Genomic DNA, 17,175 nt, shown 5'->3' with positions numbered 1-17,175 from the left:
TTGTACTTACGAACACACTCTCAGAATGGAACTCGTTCGTATGTAGGGGACTTAACTGTATTTAATGACGTGCAGCAAATTACCCCAAAACATAGCAGCCTAAAACAACAAACATTTATTACCTCAGTTTCTATGAGTCAGGAATCCAGGTGCAGCTTAGCTGGGTGCCTCTGGCTCAAGGACTCTCATGAGGTGGCATGAGGGCATCAGCTCAGGTGGAAGGGACCGCGAGGTCTGTTGGGGGACCAACCCCCAAGCTCATGTGCACGGTTGTTGGTGGGACTCAGGTCCTCCAGGGCTGCTGGACAAGGTTTCTCGCTGGCTGTTAGCAGGAGGCCTCCCTATGTTCCCCACCACATAAGCCTCTGCACTGGGCAACGTACAACATGGCAGCTGGCTTCCCTCAGAAGGAGTGAGCAAGGGAGCAGGAGAGACCAAGGTGCAAGCCACCATCTTTTTATAACCCAATCTCGGAAGTGCCAGCCCATCACTTTCACTAGAAGCAAGTCGCTCAGTCCTCCCACACCCAAGGGAAGGGGGTTATACAAGGGCATGAACGCCGGGAGGCAGGGGTCACTGGGGGTCACCTTGGAGGGCACCTACCATGCTCCCCAACATCACACAGCCAGTAATCAGAAAGGTTGAGTTTAAAGCTGTTTTTACCTCCGTTAACTTGGCTCCCAGCTCCAAGCTCTGTCCAGGACTCTAAGATTCTGCCCTGCTCGAGAACACAGTCATGTTTGGCTCACCTCTCTGGGGCACTAGCCCCCATCACCTGCCTTTTAAGCCACCTCTGGCTTCTCATTTACAGCAAAGAAAGTAAAGGGTATTAGGAAAAAAGTTGTCTTAGATTTTAGCTATTTTGGTCTAATCCATTTATGTGAAGTCCACAGTGAGAAACCAGCCGGTAGAAAGAAGAATAAGTTTTTGTTCGAATTTACAGTCTCCAGATGGGCAAGAAACAGTGGTTAGACAAGGAGAGTTGGGTCACCCGTCTGGGGGATAAAGCAAGGCCATCCAGAAAACCCTCCCTGAGTCTAGTCATGTTTCCGGCATTATCTCAGCCCAGGCTATTGGAAGAAGCAGCAGTAATTTTTCTTTCCCAAGGTTCATCTCACTCTAGACCAACATACCATTTCTTACCAAGAAAGCATGACGGACTGAAAGCCTGGAGCATGCACCCAGGGCATCCTGGATGCACCTGTTAAGTCTCCCAAAGCTCAGCCTGCAGGCACGAGCAGCCCAGACGAGTCCCTCAGCCCTGGGAAGCTGGTTTGATTGAGGCACTGACCCAGGGGTTTTCCAAGCTTCAGGTTGGTGGGCCCAGGGATCAGACCTGGTCTAAGATGTCCAGGGCTTTCCTGCGCCCACCAAACAGCAGACAAAGCTCTGCCAGCCATGCAGGGCCTGCCAGGTCAAAGATAAATCATGGTAAGTCAAGGAAAATGCTTTTCCAAGATAACACACAGACTCTGTTAAGGCTACGGCCACGCTGGACTGGTTTCCAGATATGGGAAAACAGACACTGGGCTAGGACATTAATAACACAGAATTGGATGGGGATGATTTAGACACTGCTTCCTATGTTGAGAGGTCTTGCCATCTTGTTCACCTTTGCATGCCCAGCCTGGAGCCGGAGAAAGAGCAGGTAGGTAATCAATAAATATCCAATGAATTGATGTTGTTGAATAACCCTGTCAGAAGGGACTGCTTTCTGCATTAAAGAAAGTCCACCCACCAAGCATGCCAGATCCCTTAGGAATATATTACCAATCCTGCATCAACAGTAACACACATTCCATATGGCGCCATACTATGTTCATGCTTACCAAGCAACTCTGAATTTACACCCAAGATGCCCAACTGAAATAATCCCCTTCCTCTTTTAAGAGGGCCCAATAAGGCTGTTCAAATGAATGTATCCTCCTCCTAATGAATCATATATATGCACCTGACAAGCATGTTTATGCAACAAAATGCGGAAAAATCTCAGCTGCTGATGACTCCAGCAAGTACCGACTGCTTGGCTCACTTTTATTTACCAGGATATCCTGACCCGACCCGTAAACAAAGAACAGCTTAAGGAATGTCTGAAACGCAGAACTGAGGAAAAGACTCTCTAGAATTAATGACAGTGACAAGCAACCTGAAGGCAGAATCACCTACCTTTTTACACTATTTGAAAATATTTCATTGAAAAAATTCGACAGGCCTCCTTTCTTCTGAAGCATCAGTGAAAGCTAGTCCAAACACTGGCTAAAGCCTCTTTATAAAAATTCTTTGAAGCAATATCACTAATAACCATAATTAGTAGGGTGCATAGAACATTAACTTGTTTTCTTTTCTGTTTTAACCAAATTAGATAAAAATTATTACCACGACCACAGCGCTGCTTTTATGAATCCCTACAGAAAAAGAATTTGGTTTTGCTTTGACAGATAACAGTCATCACCAAGGAACTTCATTTTACTGAAGGAAGGCTTGAGTTGCTGAAATTTACTGCTTGCACACACACACACACACACACCCCTGAGCCCATTTTCACCCAAGACTGAGTGTTGTTTCTTGGTCTGGATTTGGAGTCTCTGGGAAAAGAGCACGAAGAGTTTTTACATTAAGGAAGGAATGCAAAGAATGCCTTCCTTCCTCTTAAATCTAATCTTATTACCTCCATTAGTGAATATTTAACAATAACATTAATACTAATAGCAGACTTGGCTGCGTTCTCAAAAGCAGCAATACGGAAGACGAATTTGGTAGTTTTGCTCAGGAAAACTTAAAGCCATGTCACACATATTATCTCATTTATCTTTAAAAAACCCCGCAGACTCTGTAAAAGTGTACTTATCTGCGATAAGGCATGTTTAATGGGAACCGATTTCCTTACCACTCCTTGTATCTTCTGTTTAAAAACATAAGGGTCTGTTTTTAGCGCACCTCCCAACCGGAACCTCAACTCCTAACTCATGCAGCTGACTTCCTTTCATGAGTCTCAGAAACAAACGAAAAAAAGCAACCAACTCTTAGCAATTACAGAAACTAAAAACAAAACTGAAACACGGGTAGGAAATTAAATAAATTGACAGGGCCCAACAACTGCCACTGCCCAAACTGAAATTAAATAAACATACAGGCACCCTGTCCATGAAAACTCTGCCACACAATTTATTAATGAACAGCAAAAGGAAACAGAAGCTGAACGTGGGGCAGGAGAAACTGTTTAATCTAACAGTCTGGAAATTACATCGGAAGGAACAGACGGTTTCACAGAAGTCAGTGCAGCCTAGAGGCACAGGCAGCGATTTTCTAGGAAAGAAAAATGAAATGTTCCCCTACCTACTGCCCATACTATTTTCAGCAAAGGAGGCGCCTATATTCAGCACGGGAGAAGCTCCGAGCCCGGCATGCTGACAAAACCAGGACTGCGTGGCAGCCATCCACAGCTACTTGGCCTCCAAATCTGAGCCAGAGGTCAAACAGCCCGATTTTAAAAGCAGCAACAAATGGACGGCAACACTCCACTCCAGTGGGTTATTACCCCGCATTCGCGATCGTGGCAAATAAGAACAGTGGTGATTCTAATAGGTTACGGGCAGCGTGATCTTAACGTGGTTTCTGACCCCCAGATCCTGAGGGTCCCGGGCAGCAGGGAGACCAACATTCTGGCACAGGACCGCCCTGTGACTGAGCCTCCCCGTCTATACACAGGACTGAAAGTCACCTCCAGAGCTGCGTTACTTGAGCCGAAGTCGACGAACCTGTCTGTACTGCAACGAATACAGCATCACCCTCAGTTGCTATTTTCATCCCCACCAGCTATGAGTCACCAAACCATATGCGTAAGTTCTCCCTGGAGCAGGGCTCAGTCAAAGGAAGGGCCATCGCAGCTGGGGTCTTTGAATGACAGATCGGAGCCTACCGAGCCTCAAAGCTGTACCTGAGAGGCCTGTGGTACAGCCAACACCGCTTAAGAGAAAAGGATTTGAAGAAGGCAAGTCTGAGTTCTGATTCTAGCCCCATCACATATTTGCTGTGTGACCGTGGGCATGTTGGGTAACCTCTCTGGGCCTCATTTCCTCATCTCTAAAATCAGGATCCCCTGAGGATTAACTTACACCAAGCATGGTGCGCGGCTCATTAGCTGTCATTACCGTTGTTACTGTTACCAATAATAATAATATCATCGTCATCATCATCCTATGAGGCTCCTGGCACACCTCATCATCTGCAGGCATCCTCAGCAAACCTAGAGAGGGCACAGAAGCAGAAAGCCTTTCCGCCATTAAGATTAAGGGCTGCAGCAGGAGGACCCTCCCTCAGGGATGAGCTTAATGTTTGGGGGTGTAAAAAATCATCCCTCCAACTCAGACGGGGGACCCCCTCCCTGCTTTATGCTGTACCATCAAGGGCTGCCTTGGGCCTTCCTTCTATCCATCCACCTCCCCTCCTTCCTGGCTTCTGACATTTTGCTTCAAGGTTTGTTTGTTTGTTTTCCCTGCAAAAATGTGCCATCAACATCAGTGACTTTATGTTCGATTCTGCTGAAGAGCTGCAAAGGTTATAGATGAACTTGTTATGTTCTAAAGCTGCAGGTACCATATTTAGCGCGGTAATAAATACCTCTTTCTGGATGGCAAAACAAACACTTCAGGGCACTCGAGGCTCCACTAAAGGAACCCCATGGTGAAACCCACTTTAAACCAAGACTCCTCCTGTAATGCAAATAACCACCCATCCCCCAATCCTCTTCCTTCCTTTCCAGAGCTTCCTACCAAGGGCTTCCCCGAAAAGGGAGATTCACACCTGCAGGCACCTGCAGCCAGGTGTCACTCCTCCCTCGCCAACGCCCTGATCCCTCGCAGTCTCAAGCTCAGTCCATCAACACTGGTTCTAGGTTGTCAGCTCTAAGTCATTTCTTTTTTTTTTTTTTATTGAGGTATAGTTGATTTACAATGTCATGTTAGTTTCAGGTATACAGCACAGTGATTCAGTTATATATATGTACATATATCCTTTTTCAGATTCTTTTCCCTTATTGGTTATTACAAAATATTGAGTATAGTTCCCTGTGCTATACAAGTAGGTCCTTACTGGTTATTCATTTTATATATAGTAGTGTGTAGATGTTAATCCCAAATTACCAATTTATCCCTCCCCCACGCTCTTTCCCCTTTGGTAACCATAAGTTTGTTTTCTACATCTGTGAGTCTCTTTCTGTTTTGTAAATAAGTTCATTTGTGTCTTTTTTTAAGATTCCACATACGAGCGATGTCATATGATATTTGTCTTTCTCTGACTTACTTCACCTTAGTATGATAATCTCTAGGTCCATCCATGTTGCTGCAAATGGCATTATTTTGTTCTTTTTTTATGGCTGAGTAGTATTCCATTGTATATATGTACCACATCTTCTTTATCCATTCCTCTGTCGATGGACATTTAGGTTGTTTCCATGTCTTGGCTATCGTGAATAGTGCTGCAATGAACACAGGGGTGCAAGTATCTTTTCGAATTATAGTTGTCTCTGGATATATGCCCAGGATCTAGTTCATTTCTATGGGACCTGGTCAGACACGCAAGGGCAGCAAAGGAGTAGAAAAGGGGTGCAGGGAACAGAAGTGGTAGAGACCTAATCAAGGCAAAGCCTTCCAGAAAAGCGCCAAGGAGAAGGCTGTACCACGCGGCCACTGGGGCCCAAGAGCAGCCTACAGACCTGCTTCTAAGGTGCAGCGTTTCGAGCTAGACGTGATGAGCCGTGTAAATGAAAACAGAGGCCTATCCAGATGTTGGAGGTGTAACAGGCCCCTAATATGCCCAGCGTGGGCTGGTCAAACCACAGTACACTGACTGTCCCCCAGGTGGGCTACACCTCCGCCTCCACCTTGGACGAGAGGGAAGGATACAGACACCCAGTGGTCAAGGCCCCTGGGCCAAGAAGGGGCTGTCCGCAGACCCCAGACCACTGGGAACACACCTGTTAGCCAGCACGAAACTGTTCCCTAAACCCACCTCTCACTCCTCTTCCTGCAGCTGAGCCCAGCACCCTCCCTGCAAACATTCATTTCCAACTACACAGCCTCTCATCCCCAAACCCATCCTGCTCCTGGCCCCCTCCGCAGCGGCTGGTAACCCCCAAGGCCTGGGCTCTCGGGGAAGAGAGCCTGGAGGAGGTGAAGCTTTTCTAGGACCTTGAAGAAGAGAGAGGACCCCAGTTAGCCTCGGGGCTGTAGCGGGGGAGGGCAGTGCTCCACATGGGACGCGGTTCACACAGGGGCAAAGGGGAGGGCCGTATGGTCCCACATCAGGACCAGCGGGGAGGTTCCCAGGGTGACTGCTCGGAGAAGAGGGAGCCAGTTTAGAAGGACTGGCTTTTCTGACGGACAAGCATTTAAGGTTTTAGGGTACCCTGGGGAGGCAGGGTATCCACCGGGGACAGCTGGGATTCAGTTGCAGCGGAGATGTGGAGGACTCAGGTCAGGAGGATGACTGTGGCTGCTGGTGGAAATCTACTGCCCACGGTCTAGCCCACTGGTTTTCAATGTGGTCCCCTGTAGGAGCAACAGCAAACAGCAGTACCACCTGGGAACCTGCTAGAAGTGCAAAATCTTGAGCCCCACCCTAGACATCCAGACGACAAATTCCACAGGTAGGGGCTCAGCAATCCGGTCTAAGGAGACCACCAGGTGATTCTGGTGTTGCCACAGTTTGAGAACAATTGTCTGTACCTGGGCTTCCCAACTACACCATGTCACACGATTGCTCAGTGCTCTGGAGAAAGAAACCAGGCTTCAGGGAACTGGAAGTGACCTGCAGGAGATTCAAACAGCTCCAAGGGCTGAAGGGAAACAAAGTCTCAGTACCTGTGACCCACCTGAGGGTAACCAGCTGGGGTACCCAGGCTTGTACTGACCACCTGGCCCTTCACAAATGCCCACGGGTGCACCACAGCTGCACACGGCATCAACTGTAAGTTTCAAAAAACCCTGAGGTCTGGCTCACTTTCCCAAGATGGACTTCACTGGTCTGGGGTGCAGCCTGGCCATGGGAATCTTTTAAGCAAAAAGTTTGAGAATCATTGTGTCCAACTGGTAGTATTTTTGTTTCAGGAGTATGGCCTGTCCTTCTAAACATACTGCAAGCTACTTCAAAGAAATAAAGTATGAGCGGTCATTATGTACGTGTATATTTATTGAATTTATTTTATACTTAAAGATCACACCAGTACCATTTCTCTCTGCCATCTCCACTCAGATCAAAGAAATCTGCAGTCCATCTGGTTCTGGAAGGTTCTCAGTGTGGTCCCCAGACCAGCAGTATTAGCGTCACCTGGGAACTTGCTACCAATGCATTCCCAGGCCTTGCCCCAGACCTAATGAATCAGAAATTCTGGAGCTTAGGATTCTGGGTTTCAAAGAGCTCTTCAGGTGATTCTGACCCACCATCAAGTTGGAGAACCACTACTTTAAGGAAAGGATTAGTTCTAAAGGCCTACAGTCTTTCTCTGGAGGTTAACATTATTTTGGATGGTATTTCAGAATTTGCTTATCACCTCCCTTGACAACCCATGAAATCAGACAGGCTAACAGTACCAGGATTTATAATGAGCCATTAGGCACCCAAGCTCTTAGCCCCAAAACACTTTAACCTGTTAGTTTTTAGACCTTAAATTGTGATCCATCTTTTTAGAGGAGTCTTTTTCGCAGTTGGGAAGAGAGATTAAAAGGACAATTGAAAGAGACAAAGATTATCAGCTGCTTCTGCAGTCGTGTTTAGGGATAAGGTTACCCAGACTGGAAGTGAAGTAAAAACTGGACCTTTAAATGATTCATTGCACAATACACATGTTTTGAATAATGAATGTCACCCTGTGTTATTCTCATAACCACCCAAAATTTATATACAGGGCTTAAGGCTAAAATGCTGGCAGCCAAAATCCAAGTATGAGCCTGGTCAGCATAATGGCGAGGAAAAAAATCCCAAAGGTCGGCTCTCAAAGACCTCTTAGACAGGAAAACCACATAGACGGGAATTTTAAAAATGTGGCAGTGTGAACTGATGCTAGATATTTTAATGTGTGTCATGGGAATGTTTTACAAGCAAGAATTTCAGAGGAGACACAGAAGACGAGCTTGAAGAAGACATGCGATGGACCATGAGGTACTTTTCAATTTTTTCATGTTGAAGCCCTTCAATTTAGTTGAAACCCACCACAGCATGCAGGCGATTCAGGAATCAAGACAGCCTAAAGTGAACGCTCTACCGTTCAGTAAGATGATGGAGTTTGCTACAAACATCCAGCAGCTTGGTGGCCTAGGGCAAGTCACTTGTATGACCTCTCCAAACTCAAGATCTCAATCATCCTTCTATACCACCCACCTCATAAGACTGTCATTAGTTTGTTTAAAATTGATTAACACAACACTAGGTGCTTAATAAATAGCAGCTGTAATTATCACATGTAAAAAAATGAAGCTCCCAACCCTCATATACTGCTGTTGGAAATGTAAAATGGTACAACCACTTTGGAAAACAGCTGGGCAGTTTCTTATAAAGGTAAACATTCATTTACCCAACAACCCAGAAATTCCACTCTTACGTATTTACCCAGTAGAAATGAAAACATATGTCCACACAAGACTTGTTTACAAATGTTCACAGCAGCTTTTCCGATAATAGCCCCAAACTGGAAACAGCCCAAGCGTTCAACAGGAAAATGATTTAAAAATTATGGCACATCCAAACAGTGGAATATTACTCAGAAACACAAAGGAATGAGCTATTGATATATACAATGGCATGGATGAATCCCAAAAGCATTATGCCGAGTTAAAGAAGTCAGACACAAAAGTATATACCCTGTATGATTACATTGCTATGTTACTCGAGAAGAAGCAGGATGAACCTACAGTGACAGAAGGCAAATCAGCAGTTGTCTGGAGCGGGCATTGGGGGCAGGGAATCTTCTAGGGTGATGGAAAAGTTCCACATCTTGAGTGTGGTGGTAATTACATGGGTGTTTACATTTACCAAAACTCATCAAGCCATACACTTCATATGGATGTATTTTACGGTACATAAGTTATACCCCAATAAAGTTATTTTTTATACTGCTATGCCATTCGGGAGGCCTGAGCTCTCCTTCACGTGCAGTAGAAAAATGCTGTATGACGAGAGTACAAGCACTAGATACTGGTCCCACTTACTACTTACTACATATCAAGGCAATTTCCTCATCTGAAAAAAGAAAGAGAGAAAAATTGCCTTTGCTTTGGCTCTCAGGGCCACTTGGATGATCGAGTGAGATCATTATTTGAAAATGCTTTTTGGACTTCCCTGGTGGCGCAGTGGTTAAGAATCCGCCTGCCAATGCAGGGGACACAGGTTTGAGCCCTGGCCCAGGAAGATCCCACATGCCACAGAGCAACTAAGCCCGTGGGCCACAACTACTGAGCCTGCGCTCTAGAGCCCACAAGCCACAACTACTGAGCCCGTGCACCACAACTACTGAAGCCCACGCACCTAGAGCCCGTGCTCCGCAGCAAGAGAAGCCACCGCAATGAGAAGCCCGTGCACCGCAACGAAGAGTAGCCCCAGTTTGCCACAACTAGAGAAAGCCCACACACAGCAACAAAGACCCAACACAGCCAAAATAAATAAATAAATAAATAAATAAAAATTTTAAAAAAAAGAAACTGCTTTAAAGCAGAATCAGAGCACCCAGCCGTGTGGCCCCCATGCCAGCCATCCAGGTGCCCAGTGAACTACCTCCTCCTCCACTCCCCACTCTGTCACCTGCCAGTCAGTCCCTGGGATCACCTCCTGATCTCTCTTGACCACCCCCCGCTCACTTCCCTCGTCCCTACTGCCACCCCTTCAGCTGAGACCACCTTCACCCCTTGCCTAATGATTGCAATGGTTTCCAAATGCTCTCCTCTCCCCCAGTTTTATCCCTTCCATCCTTTTTCATTCTAAACCCAGAGCGGGCTTTCCAGAACATAAATTTGATCACGTCACCTACCCTCGCCCCACCTTAAAAGCCTTCAGGGCTCTTGAGAGAGCCTAGACTCCTCAGTCCAAGACCTAAGACCTTTAGTCATCTGGCCCCTGAAAGGCCACACTCCAACCGACTTGAACCACCTACAGCTTCCCATACATGCAATGTTATCTCCATGTTCTGGCCCCTCCCATAGGTTGTCCCCTTTGCCTGAAAAGATCGCCTGCTCCCAGCCTCATTCTCCTGCCTGGCTAACTCCAAATCCACCTGCGGATCTCACACCTTCCTTGACACACACATCTTCCAAAAAGGGAACCTTCCACCACATCCCCTCTATCACCAGCACTCTAGCCTCAAGTACTACAGTCACTTGGTTCTTCATCTGTAAGATGCTGAAGCCACGTAGACCAGTGGGCTAGACCAGTGCTATGGACTGAATTGTCCCTTCAGTATTCAACTGTTGAAGCCCCAACCCCCAATGTGACTGTATTTGGAGTAAGGAAGCAACTAAGGTTAAATGAGGTCATAAGGGTGCAGCTCTACTCCAATAAGACTAATGTCCTTATAAGAAGAGGCATGAGAAGGGACACTCTCTGTCTCCCTCAGACGTGAAGACGCAGCAAGAAGGCGGCCGTCTGCAAGCCAGGAAGAGAGCTCTCACCAGAACCCAACCCTGCTGGCCCCCTGATCTTGGATTTTCAGCCTCCAGATCCATGAGAAAATAAAAATCTGTGGTTTAAGCCACCCAGTCTGGAGCATTTTGTTACAGCAGCCCAGCTGACTAAGACAAGGGAGCACCTCCCGTCTGGTTCACTCTTAGGTGCTCAGGACACAACATCTGCCTCCGGTCAACATTCAATAAATGTCTGTGAAATCAATGAGTTGTCATCCTACAGTCCCTGGTGAACCCAAGGGCAAACTTTCATAATAACATGGTACGTTCATGTGCATTAGGGATACAGAGTCAGACCTGCAACCGAGTTGTCCTCCCTTGAAAACCAACTAGAACAGCACTGCCCAACAGACCCTTCTGCAATGGCGGGCGTGTCCTCCATCTGCGATGTCCAGTATGGTAGCCACCAGCCACAGGTGGATGCTGAGCACTTGAAGTGTGGCCAGGGTGACAGAGGAACTGAACTTTTAATTTTATTCAGTGGTAATCAATGATGATATTTCAGTAACCATGTGGCTGGTGGCTTCTGTACTAGACAGTGCAGGACTAGACAGTTCAAGCAAGGATCACGCCCTGGGCACTAACTTCATCCTACAGGTCGCTGACTGCCAACTGTCCCCGCACCAAGCATGTTATAAACACAGTGGATTCTCACAGAGCTGACACAGGTAGCTTCTGAGTGATGTCAGAGTGGCCTGGCACAGAGAAGCTGGCAAAACACACACATAAAAGGGATAATGAGGCACCGTTTTGCAGAAATTGTGATGCTTTATGGGCCTCCGTCTGAGATGAAACCCATCAAAGAGCAGGTTCATCCCTCAGCGACCAGAGTTAATTGAAAATTTAAGTTCCAATAGAATCACCCGGAATTGAGATTTTTGGCAGCTTACATGCTTCACTGTGAGTTTCCCGCTGCTTTTCGCCTCCGCCAGCCCTACAAGCGAGGCTGCATGTTCCCGTATCATCCACAAAAGCACCGAGCTCTAAGCAAGGGACAGATAGAACAATGTTGGCTCTGACCTTGATTGTTTTAAAGTGCACATGGTCCCCTTCCTGCCTAAGCCAGCAGATGGAAGTGGACAACACCCTTTCCCCAACTTGAAATTCATTAAAGTGTCAGATGACCACCTTCTCTATGAAAAATAAGCATGTCAAGTGCTCCTCAAAAATCTCCTATGGCCAAAACCCTATAGAAGAGGAGTACTCCATGCGTCTCTACACTATAACACAAGCTTTCTAGCAAGAATGTTCTGACTGGTGTCAATGCCTATTTCTCTGGCACCTTGCAGTTTACAAGGCACAAGAGCTCGGATGCCCAAGAGATCCAGATGCAAATTCCACCCTAATCACTTCCTAGCACTGCATCTTTAGAAAAGTTACTTAACCCCTCTGAGGGTCCATTTCCTCTTCTGCAAAAAAGGAATGAGTGTCCCCATACACCTCACTGGGTTTCTGTGGCAATAAGATGACATAAGAAACCACACAAAGACGAATGGTCATAGCAACTTAATTTGTAATAGCCCAAAACTGGAAATGACCCAAATGTCCATCAGCAGGTGAATGGAAAAACACACTGTGGTAAATCCATACTATAGAATATTACTCAGTGACGAAATAGGAATGAGCCACTGACACACCAAACAACATAAATGAATCTCAAAATAAGTAAGCTGAGTGGAAGAAGCCAGACCAAATGACTACACACCATGATTCCATTTATAGAAAATTCTAGAAAATAAAATCAGTGATAGAAAGCAGATCACTGGCTGTCTGGGGACAGAGGGTTGGAAAAAAGGAGGGACTCCAAAGGAGCATGAGGACACTTTGGGGGCAATGGAAACGTTCTACATCTTGATGAGGTGACGGCTTCATGGGTTTGAACATTTTAAAGATGTGCAGTGTGGTACGCTTAAATAATACTTTGGCAAAGTTGAAAAGTTTAAAAAAAATGAGATCAGGGATCTAATGCCCCATCACAGGACCTGGCACACAGTAGGCTCTTAACAAATGTTGGCTCCACTCTAGAGCAATAATGAATGATCCCATTAGAACTTCTGGAAAAGAAACTTGACAGGCTGCCAGGGAACCGCATCAGCAGGTGTAACAGTGACTTTGAAGATGTACTAGAACCCAACTATTTAGGACACGCTGTTCTCGGCCAGAAAGCATAAACAAGAAAGATGAACAGAAAGATGGGAAAGGCTTGGTCTCTGCCCTCAAGGAAACACAAATGAGTTTAATATATGATGGAATAAAAGTGCAGAAAGGGGCTTCCCTGGTGGCGCAGTGGTTGAGAATCTGCCTGTCAATGCAGGGGACACGGGTTCGAGCCCTGGTCTGGGAAGATCCCACATGCCGCGGAGCAACTAAGTCCGTGCGCCACAACTACTGAACCTGCGCGTCTGGAGCCTGTGCTCCGCAACAAGAGAGGCCACGACAGTGAGAGGCCCGCACACCGCGATGAAGAGAGGCCCCCGCTTGCCGCAACTAGAGAAAGCCCTCGCACAGAAACGAAGACCCAACACAGCCAAAAATAAATAAATAAATAAATTTAAAAAAAAAAAAAAGTGCAGAAAGATGATAGTGACAAACTACAGCTGTGCAGAAAAGAGTAATTCTGATGGGATGGATGTCCAGAAGGAACAATTTCAGGTAGGGAAGATCCTGGCAATAGGGAGGGTGGGGCAGGCCCTGTGCAGAAGGTGGTCTGACTGTGCCAGAGCGGGAAGGCTGGAAGGGAGGGTCCTGCTGGGGGCAGCTGGCAAGGCCAAGGGCCCAGGCCCACGGTCCTCCAGAGATGAGGACCTCCTGAGCGCTAGCTGCAACCCTCCCATCATTTATCCGGGGAACCAGCCAAAGGGTTCAGCATGATCATATTTGGGCTTTACACCAGCAGGTCCCATCCAGGGGGCAGTGTGGCAATTTATCAAGTGTCCCGACATCCATATCTTTCATCTCAGTCATTCCTGAGGAAATAATCAGAAATACACGCAAAGACTTAGGTACAACGTTGCTTATCACAGCATTATTTATAATAGCCCGAAGCCCCAAATAACTTAAATGTCCAATAAAAGGGGACCCTAAATAAATTATGGCACCCTGAGTGATTCAAGCATATAGGGGCCATTAAATCATATTTTCAGAACATATGGAACCACGAGGTGTGTGCCTCACGGTACAATGTTAAGATGCAAGAAAGCAGGATACAAAAATATACATTGAGGATTCATTCAACAAACATTATTGATTATCTATTGTGTGCCAGACACTGTTCTTTTTTTTTCTTTTTTTTAAAGCACCGACAATACAGCAAAGGATAAAATAGACACAATCCTGCTCCCATTAGAAGGAATTCCACCTTCTGAAGGAAGGCAAACAACAAACAAGGAGATGAATAACAACAAGCAAAATATAAAGCATGTTGACGGCAGGATATGCTATGAGGAAAATCAAGAGGGGAAAGGGACGGGGTGTCAGGGGAGGTGAAATATTAAATAGGCAGTCAGAGAGGTTTCCCAGAGAAGGGGGTTAAGGGTTTGAACCCAGGGTATATATAAGAAAACTTCCAGGCAGAGGGAGCAGGCAGTGCAAAGGCCCTGAGGAGGCCTGGGGGATTTGAGAAACAGCAAGGCCGCAGTGGCAGAACATGCAGGACAGTGGGAGATTGAGGCAGAGGGAAGCTGGTATCTCAGGGTCGGGGAGCCATGGCAGGGCTTTGAGCAGAGGAGTGACGTGATCTGAGGGTGGTGGAAGCAAGGGGAGAGAAGCAGGGAGACCAGCTAGAATTTTTCCAGTGTTTTCCTAACTTTTTTTTTTAAGTCTTTATTGAATTTGTTACAATATTGCTTTTTTTTTTATGTTTTGGTTTTTTGGCTGCGAGGCATGTGGGATCTTAGCTCCCTGACCAGGGATGGAACCCGCACCCCCGGCATTGGAGGGCGAAGTCCTAACCCCTGGACCACCAGGGAAGTCCCTCCTAACTTTTTATGATGAACATATATCCACTTTATAATCGGAAAACAAAAGGTAATTCAATGAAAACAAGCCATGTAGGTGCTGTGACTGGAGCACAAGGCAGCAGAGAAACACACTAGGAGGTGAGGGAAATAGCTCAGGGAATGAGCGATGAATCAGTGGGGGGCAGGGGGCAGGACATATTCCTGGAAATTATTACTAAGAAAAGCAAAAGGCACAAATCACTCCTCTTAGTAATAAAAGAAATGTAACCATGATGCACAAAGATATGAAAAAGAGAAAAAGAATTCCCCCACCATCTCAGCACCCTAACAATCAATATTGACCATCTTGTTATACTTCCTTTGGATCTTTTTTCCTACGCATGCTCTGGTTTTCTCCTTGATCATCCTACAAGGCCCAGCACACTGAAAGCGCTCAAATACTCATTGAGCAAATACTGGATGACGAAATACTCCAAATGCTTCTAGGTTCAGATTTGTCCATGTTACATCAGCTACATCATTAGCATTTCTGGAAGTAGTTTTAAGAGGCTTGGGTGACAGAATGGAAATTGTGGGTGAGGGGGAGGGATGGTCACAATGACTAAGGTGTCAAGTCTGGCCGTTTAGGACAATGGTGATATTATATTCATCAATGGCGCCAGCAGGAAGCAGTCTGCTGAGGAAGAGGCCAGGTTCAGTTTGGGGGACGTGAGGGGTGCCCAAGCCCACCCCTGCAGAGACGCCCAGCTGCCCATCCCTCTCGGGGCTCAGGAAGCATCTGGAACTTCAGCACGAAGGTGGTCGGGCAGAAGCAGTGGAGGAGGAGGGAGCTGGGGTAGTGATGCCAGCAACCCAACTGGAGCTGGACGTGCTAAGAGCTTCAGAACACCTGTCACCTCTCCTGATACTCGGCGCTGCCCTGCGAGCTGGTCTGTGTGTGCCCACTTCACAGACGAGGACACTGCAGGCCCAGCTGCCCCACAGCAGAGCCAGGGCTCAAACCCACGACTCGGAGGGCTTTTCCCATGAATTCTCTTCTCTTACTAGAAGATTAACATATTCACAGAAGCCCAGGGAGAAAGTTAGTCTTAAGATGTCTGTATTAGGAAGCTCCTGGTTTGGGCTCACGGCTTCCAGGGGTCCCCCACAAGGAAGGACGTTCTCTTCCTCTTCCGAAAACATAGTTTACATGTTTCCGACTTACAGTTAGAGCCTGCTGAGTTTTTCAGTGTGTATGAGCCTTGGAAACCAGGACGGGCCGCGTGCTTTTCCCACAGCACCATCCCAGCTCTCTGTATACAGTCGGTGCTCAGCAAATGCTCGGGATGAAAACACTGACCCTCACTCGCCAGTCACCCGGGGGCCACTGGGACACCGGGGTGAGGCAGGGCCAAGCCCGCTGGATGAGCAGTCTGGAAAGACGCCAGCGGACAAGGGGCGGGGAGACCTGGGTGGGTGGGCAGACGACCACGCGGACAGACGGCGACTGTCCTCTTCCGTGCGTCTTGTCATGAAACAGTCTGCAAAGGAGCGGGCCCAGGGCCAAATGCAACCCACCCACCTGTACTCTTTGGCTCACACCCGGTTTTAATTTGTTACAATTTAAATTAGTTGCTAGCTTTCAAAACAATGAAAGATTTCACCTAAAAATCTGGATTTCTGAGCGGAGGCCCTTCTCAACAGGCCCACCCTTTGCAGTTCGCCTCCCAACGCCCCCCACCCCGGCCCCTGGCCCCACCACCCCCAGCGTGTCCTGGGCAGCCCCTCCAGCGCTGATTGGGCCGAAGCCCTGCCAAGCCCCCCACCCCTGGGTTGGGCTGAGCCCCATCCTCACCGGCGCTCAGGGTGGTGAACTCCAGAAAGCGGTACTCATAGGACACGTCTATCTTGGTTTCCACCTGGGGCCTCTTCAACGTCGAATAGATATTTCCAGTCCGTTTGTCATCGCGTTTCTCTAACTTGTTCAATCCGCAACCCATTTCAGCAGCTGCCAGCAAAAGGAGAAAAACGGGGGGATGATTTTCTTCTTCCTGAGATGTTTTTACACACTGTAGTATAAACGACCCCATCATTTCCCTGAAGAACACATAAAGGACCTCAGCCTGGCTGAAATCTAGAGCACAGTTCAACCCATGAACACTGGAGGCTCTACGCTCAGGCTGCCTTCTCTCGCTGATAAGATACCATTACCAGCCAGCCTGTGATTCTGAAATGACACCAAAAACATATTGTTTTACAGAACGAAAAGACAACCCTCAGAATGGGAGAAAATATTTGCAAACGAAGCAACTGACAAAGGATTAACCTCCAAAATATACAAGCAGCTCATGCAGCTCAATATAAAAAAAACAAACAACCTAATCCAAAAATGGGCAGAAGACCTAAACAGACATTTCTCCCAAGAAGATATACAGATACCCAACAAACACATGAAAGGATGCTCAGTATCACTAATCATTAGAGAAATGCAAATCAAAACTACAATGAGATATCATCTCATAGCGGTCAGAAAGGCCATCATCAAAAATCTACAAACAATAAATGCTGGA

General features: G+C 46.9%; 1 protein-coding gene across 1 annotated transcript in view; it reads right to left on the bottom strand.

Moving 5' to 3' along the window:
* RFTN1 (raftlin, lipid raft linker 1) overlaps positions 1–17,175 on the bottom strand; it is a 199,972-nt gene that overhangs the window by 166,928 nt on the left and 15,869 nt on the right. Inside the window, exon 2 of the mRNA XM_068545867.1 lies at positions 16,461–16,613. Within this exon, the coding sequence (XP_068401968.1) occupies positions 16,461–16,605 (145 nt within the window). The 5' untranslated portion in view covers positions 16,606–16,613. The remainder of the gene's footprint in view (positions 1–16,460; positions 16,614–17,175) is intronic.

The sequence above is a fragment of the Eschrichtius robustus genome, chromosome 6 (assembly GCF_028021215.1).
Source record: "Eschrichtius robustus isolate mEscRob2 chromosome 6, mEscRob2.pri, whole genome shotgun sequence".
Classification (NCBI taxonomy): domain Eukaryota; kingdom Metazoa; phylum Chordata; class Mammalia; order Artiodactyla; family Eschrichtiidae; genus Eschrichtius; species Eschrichtius robustus.
Note: the sequence above shows the minus strand (reverse complement) of the source record. Positions and strands in the feature narration are given on the sequence as shown.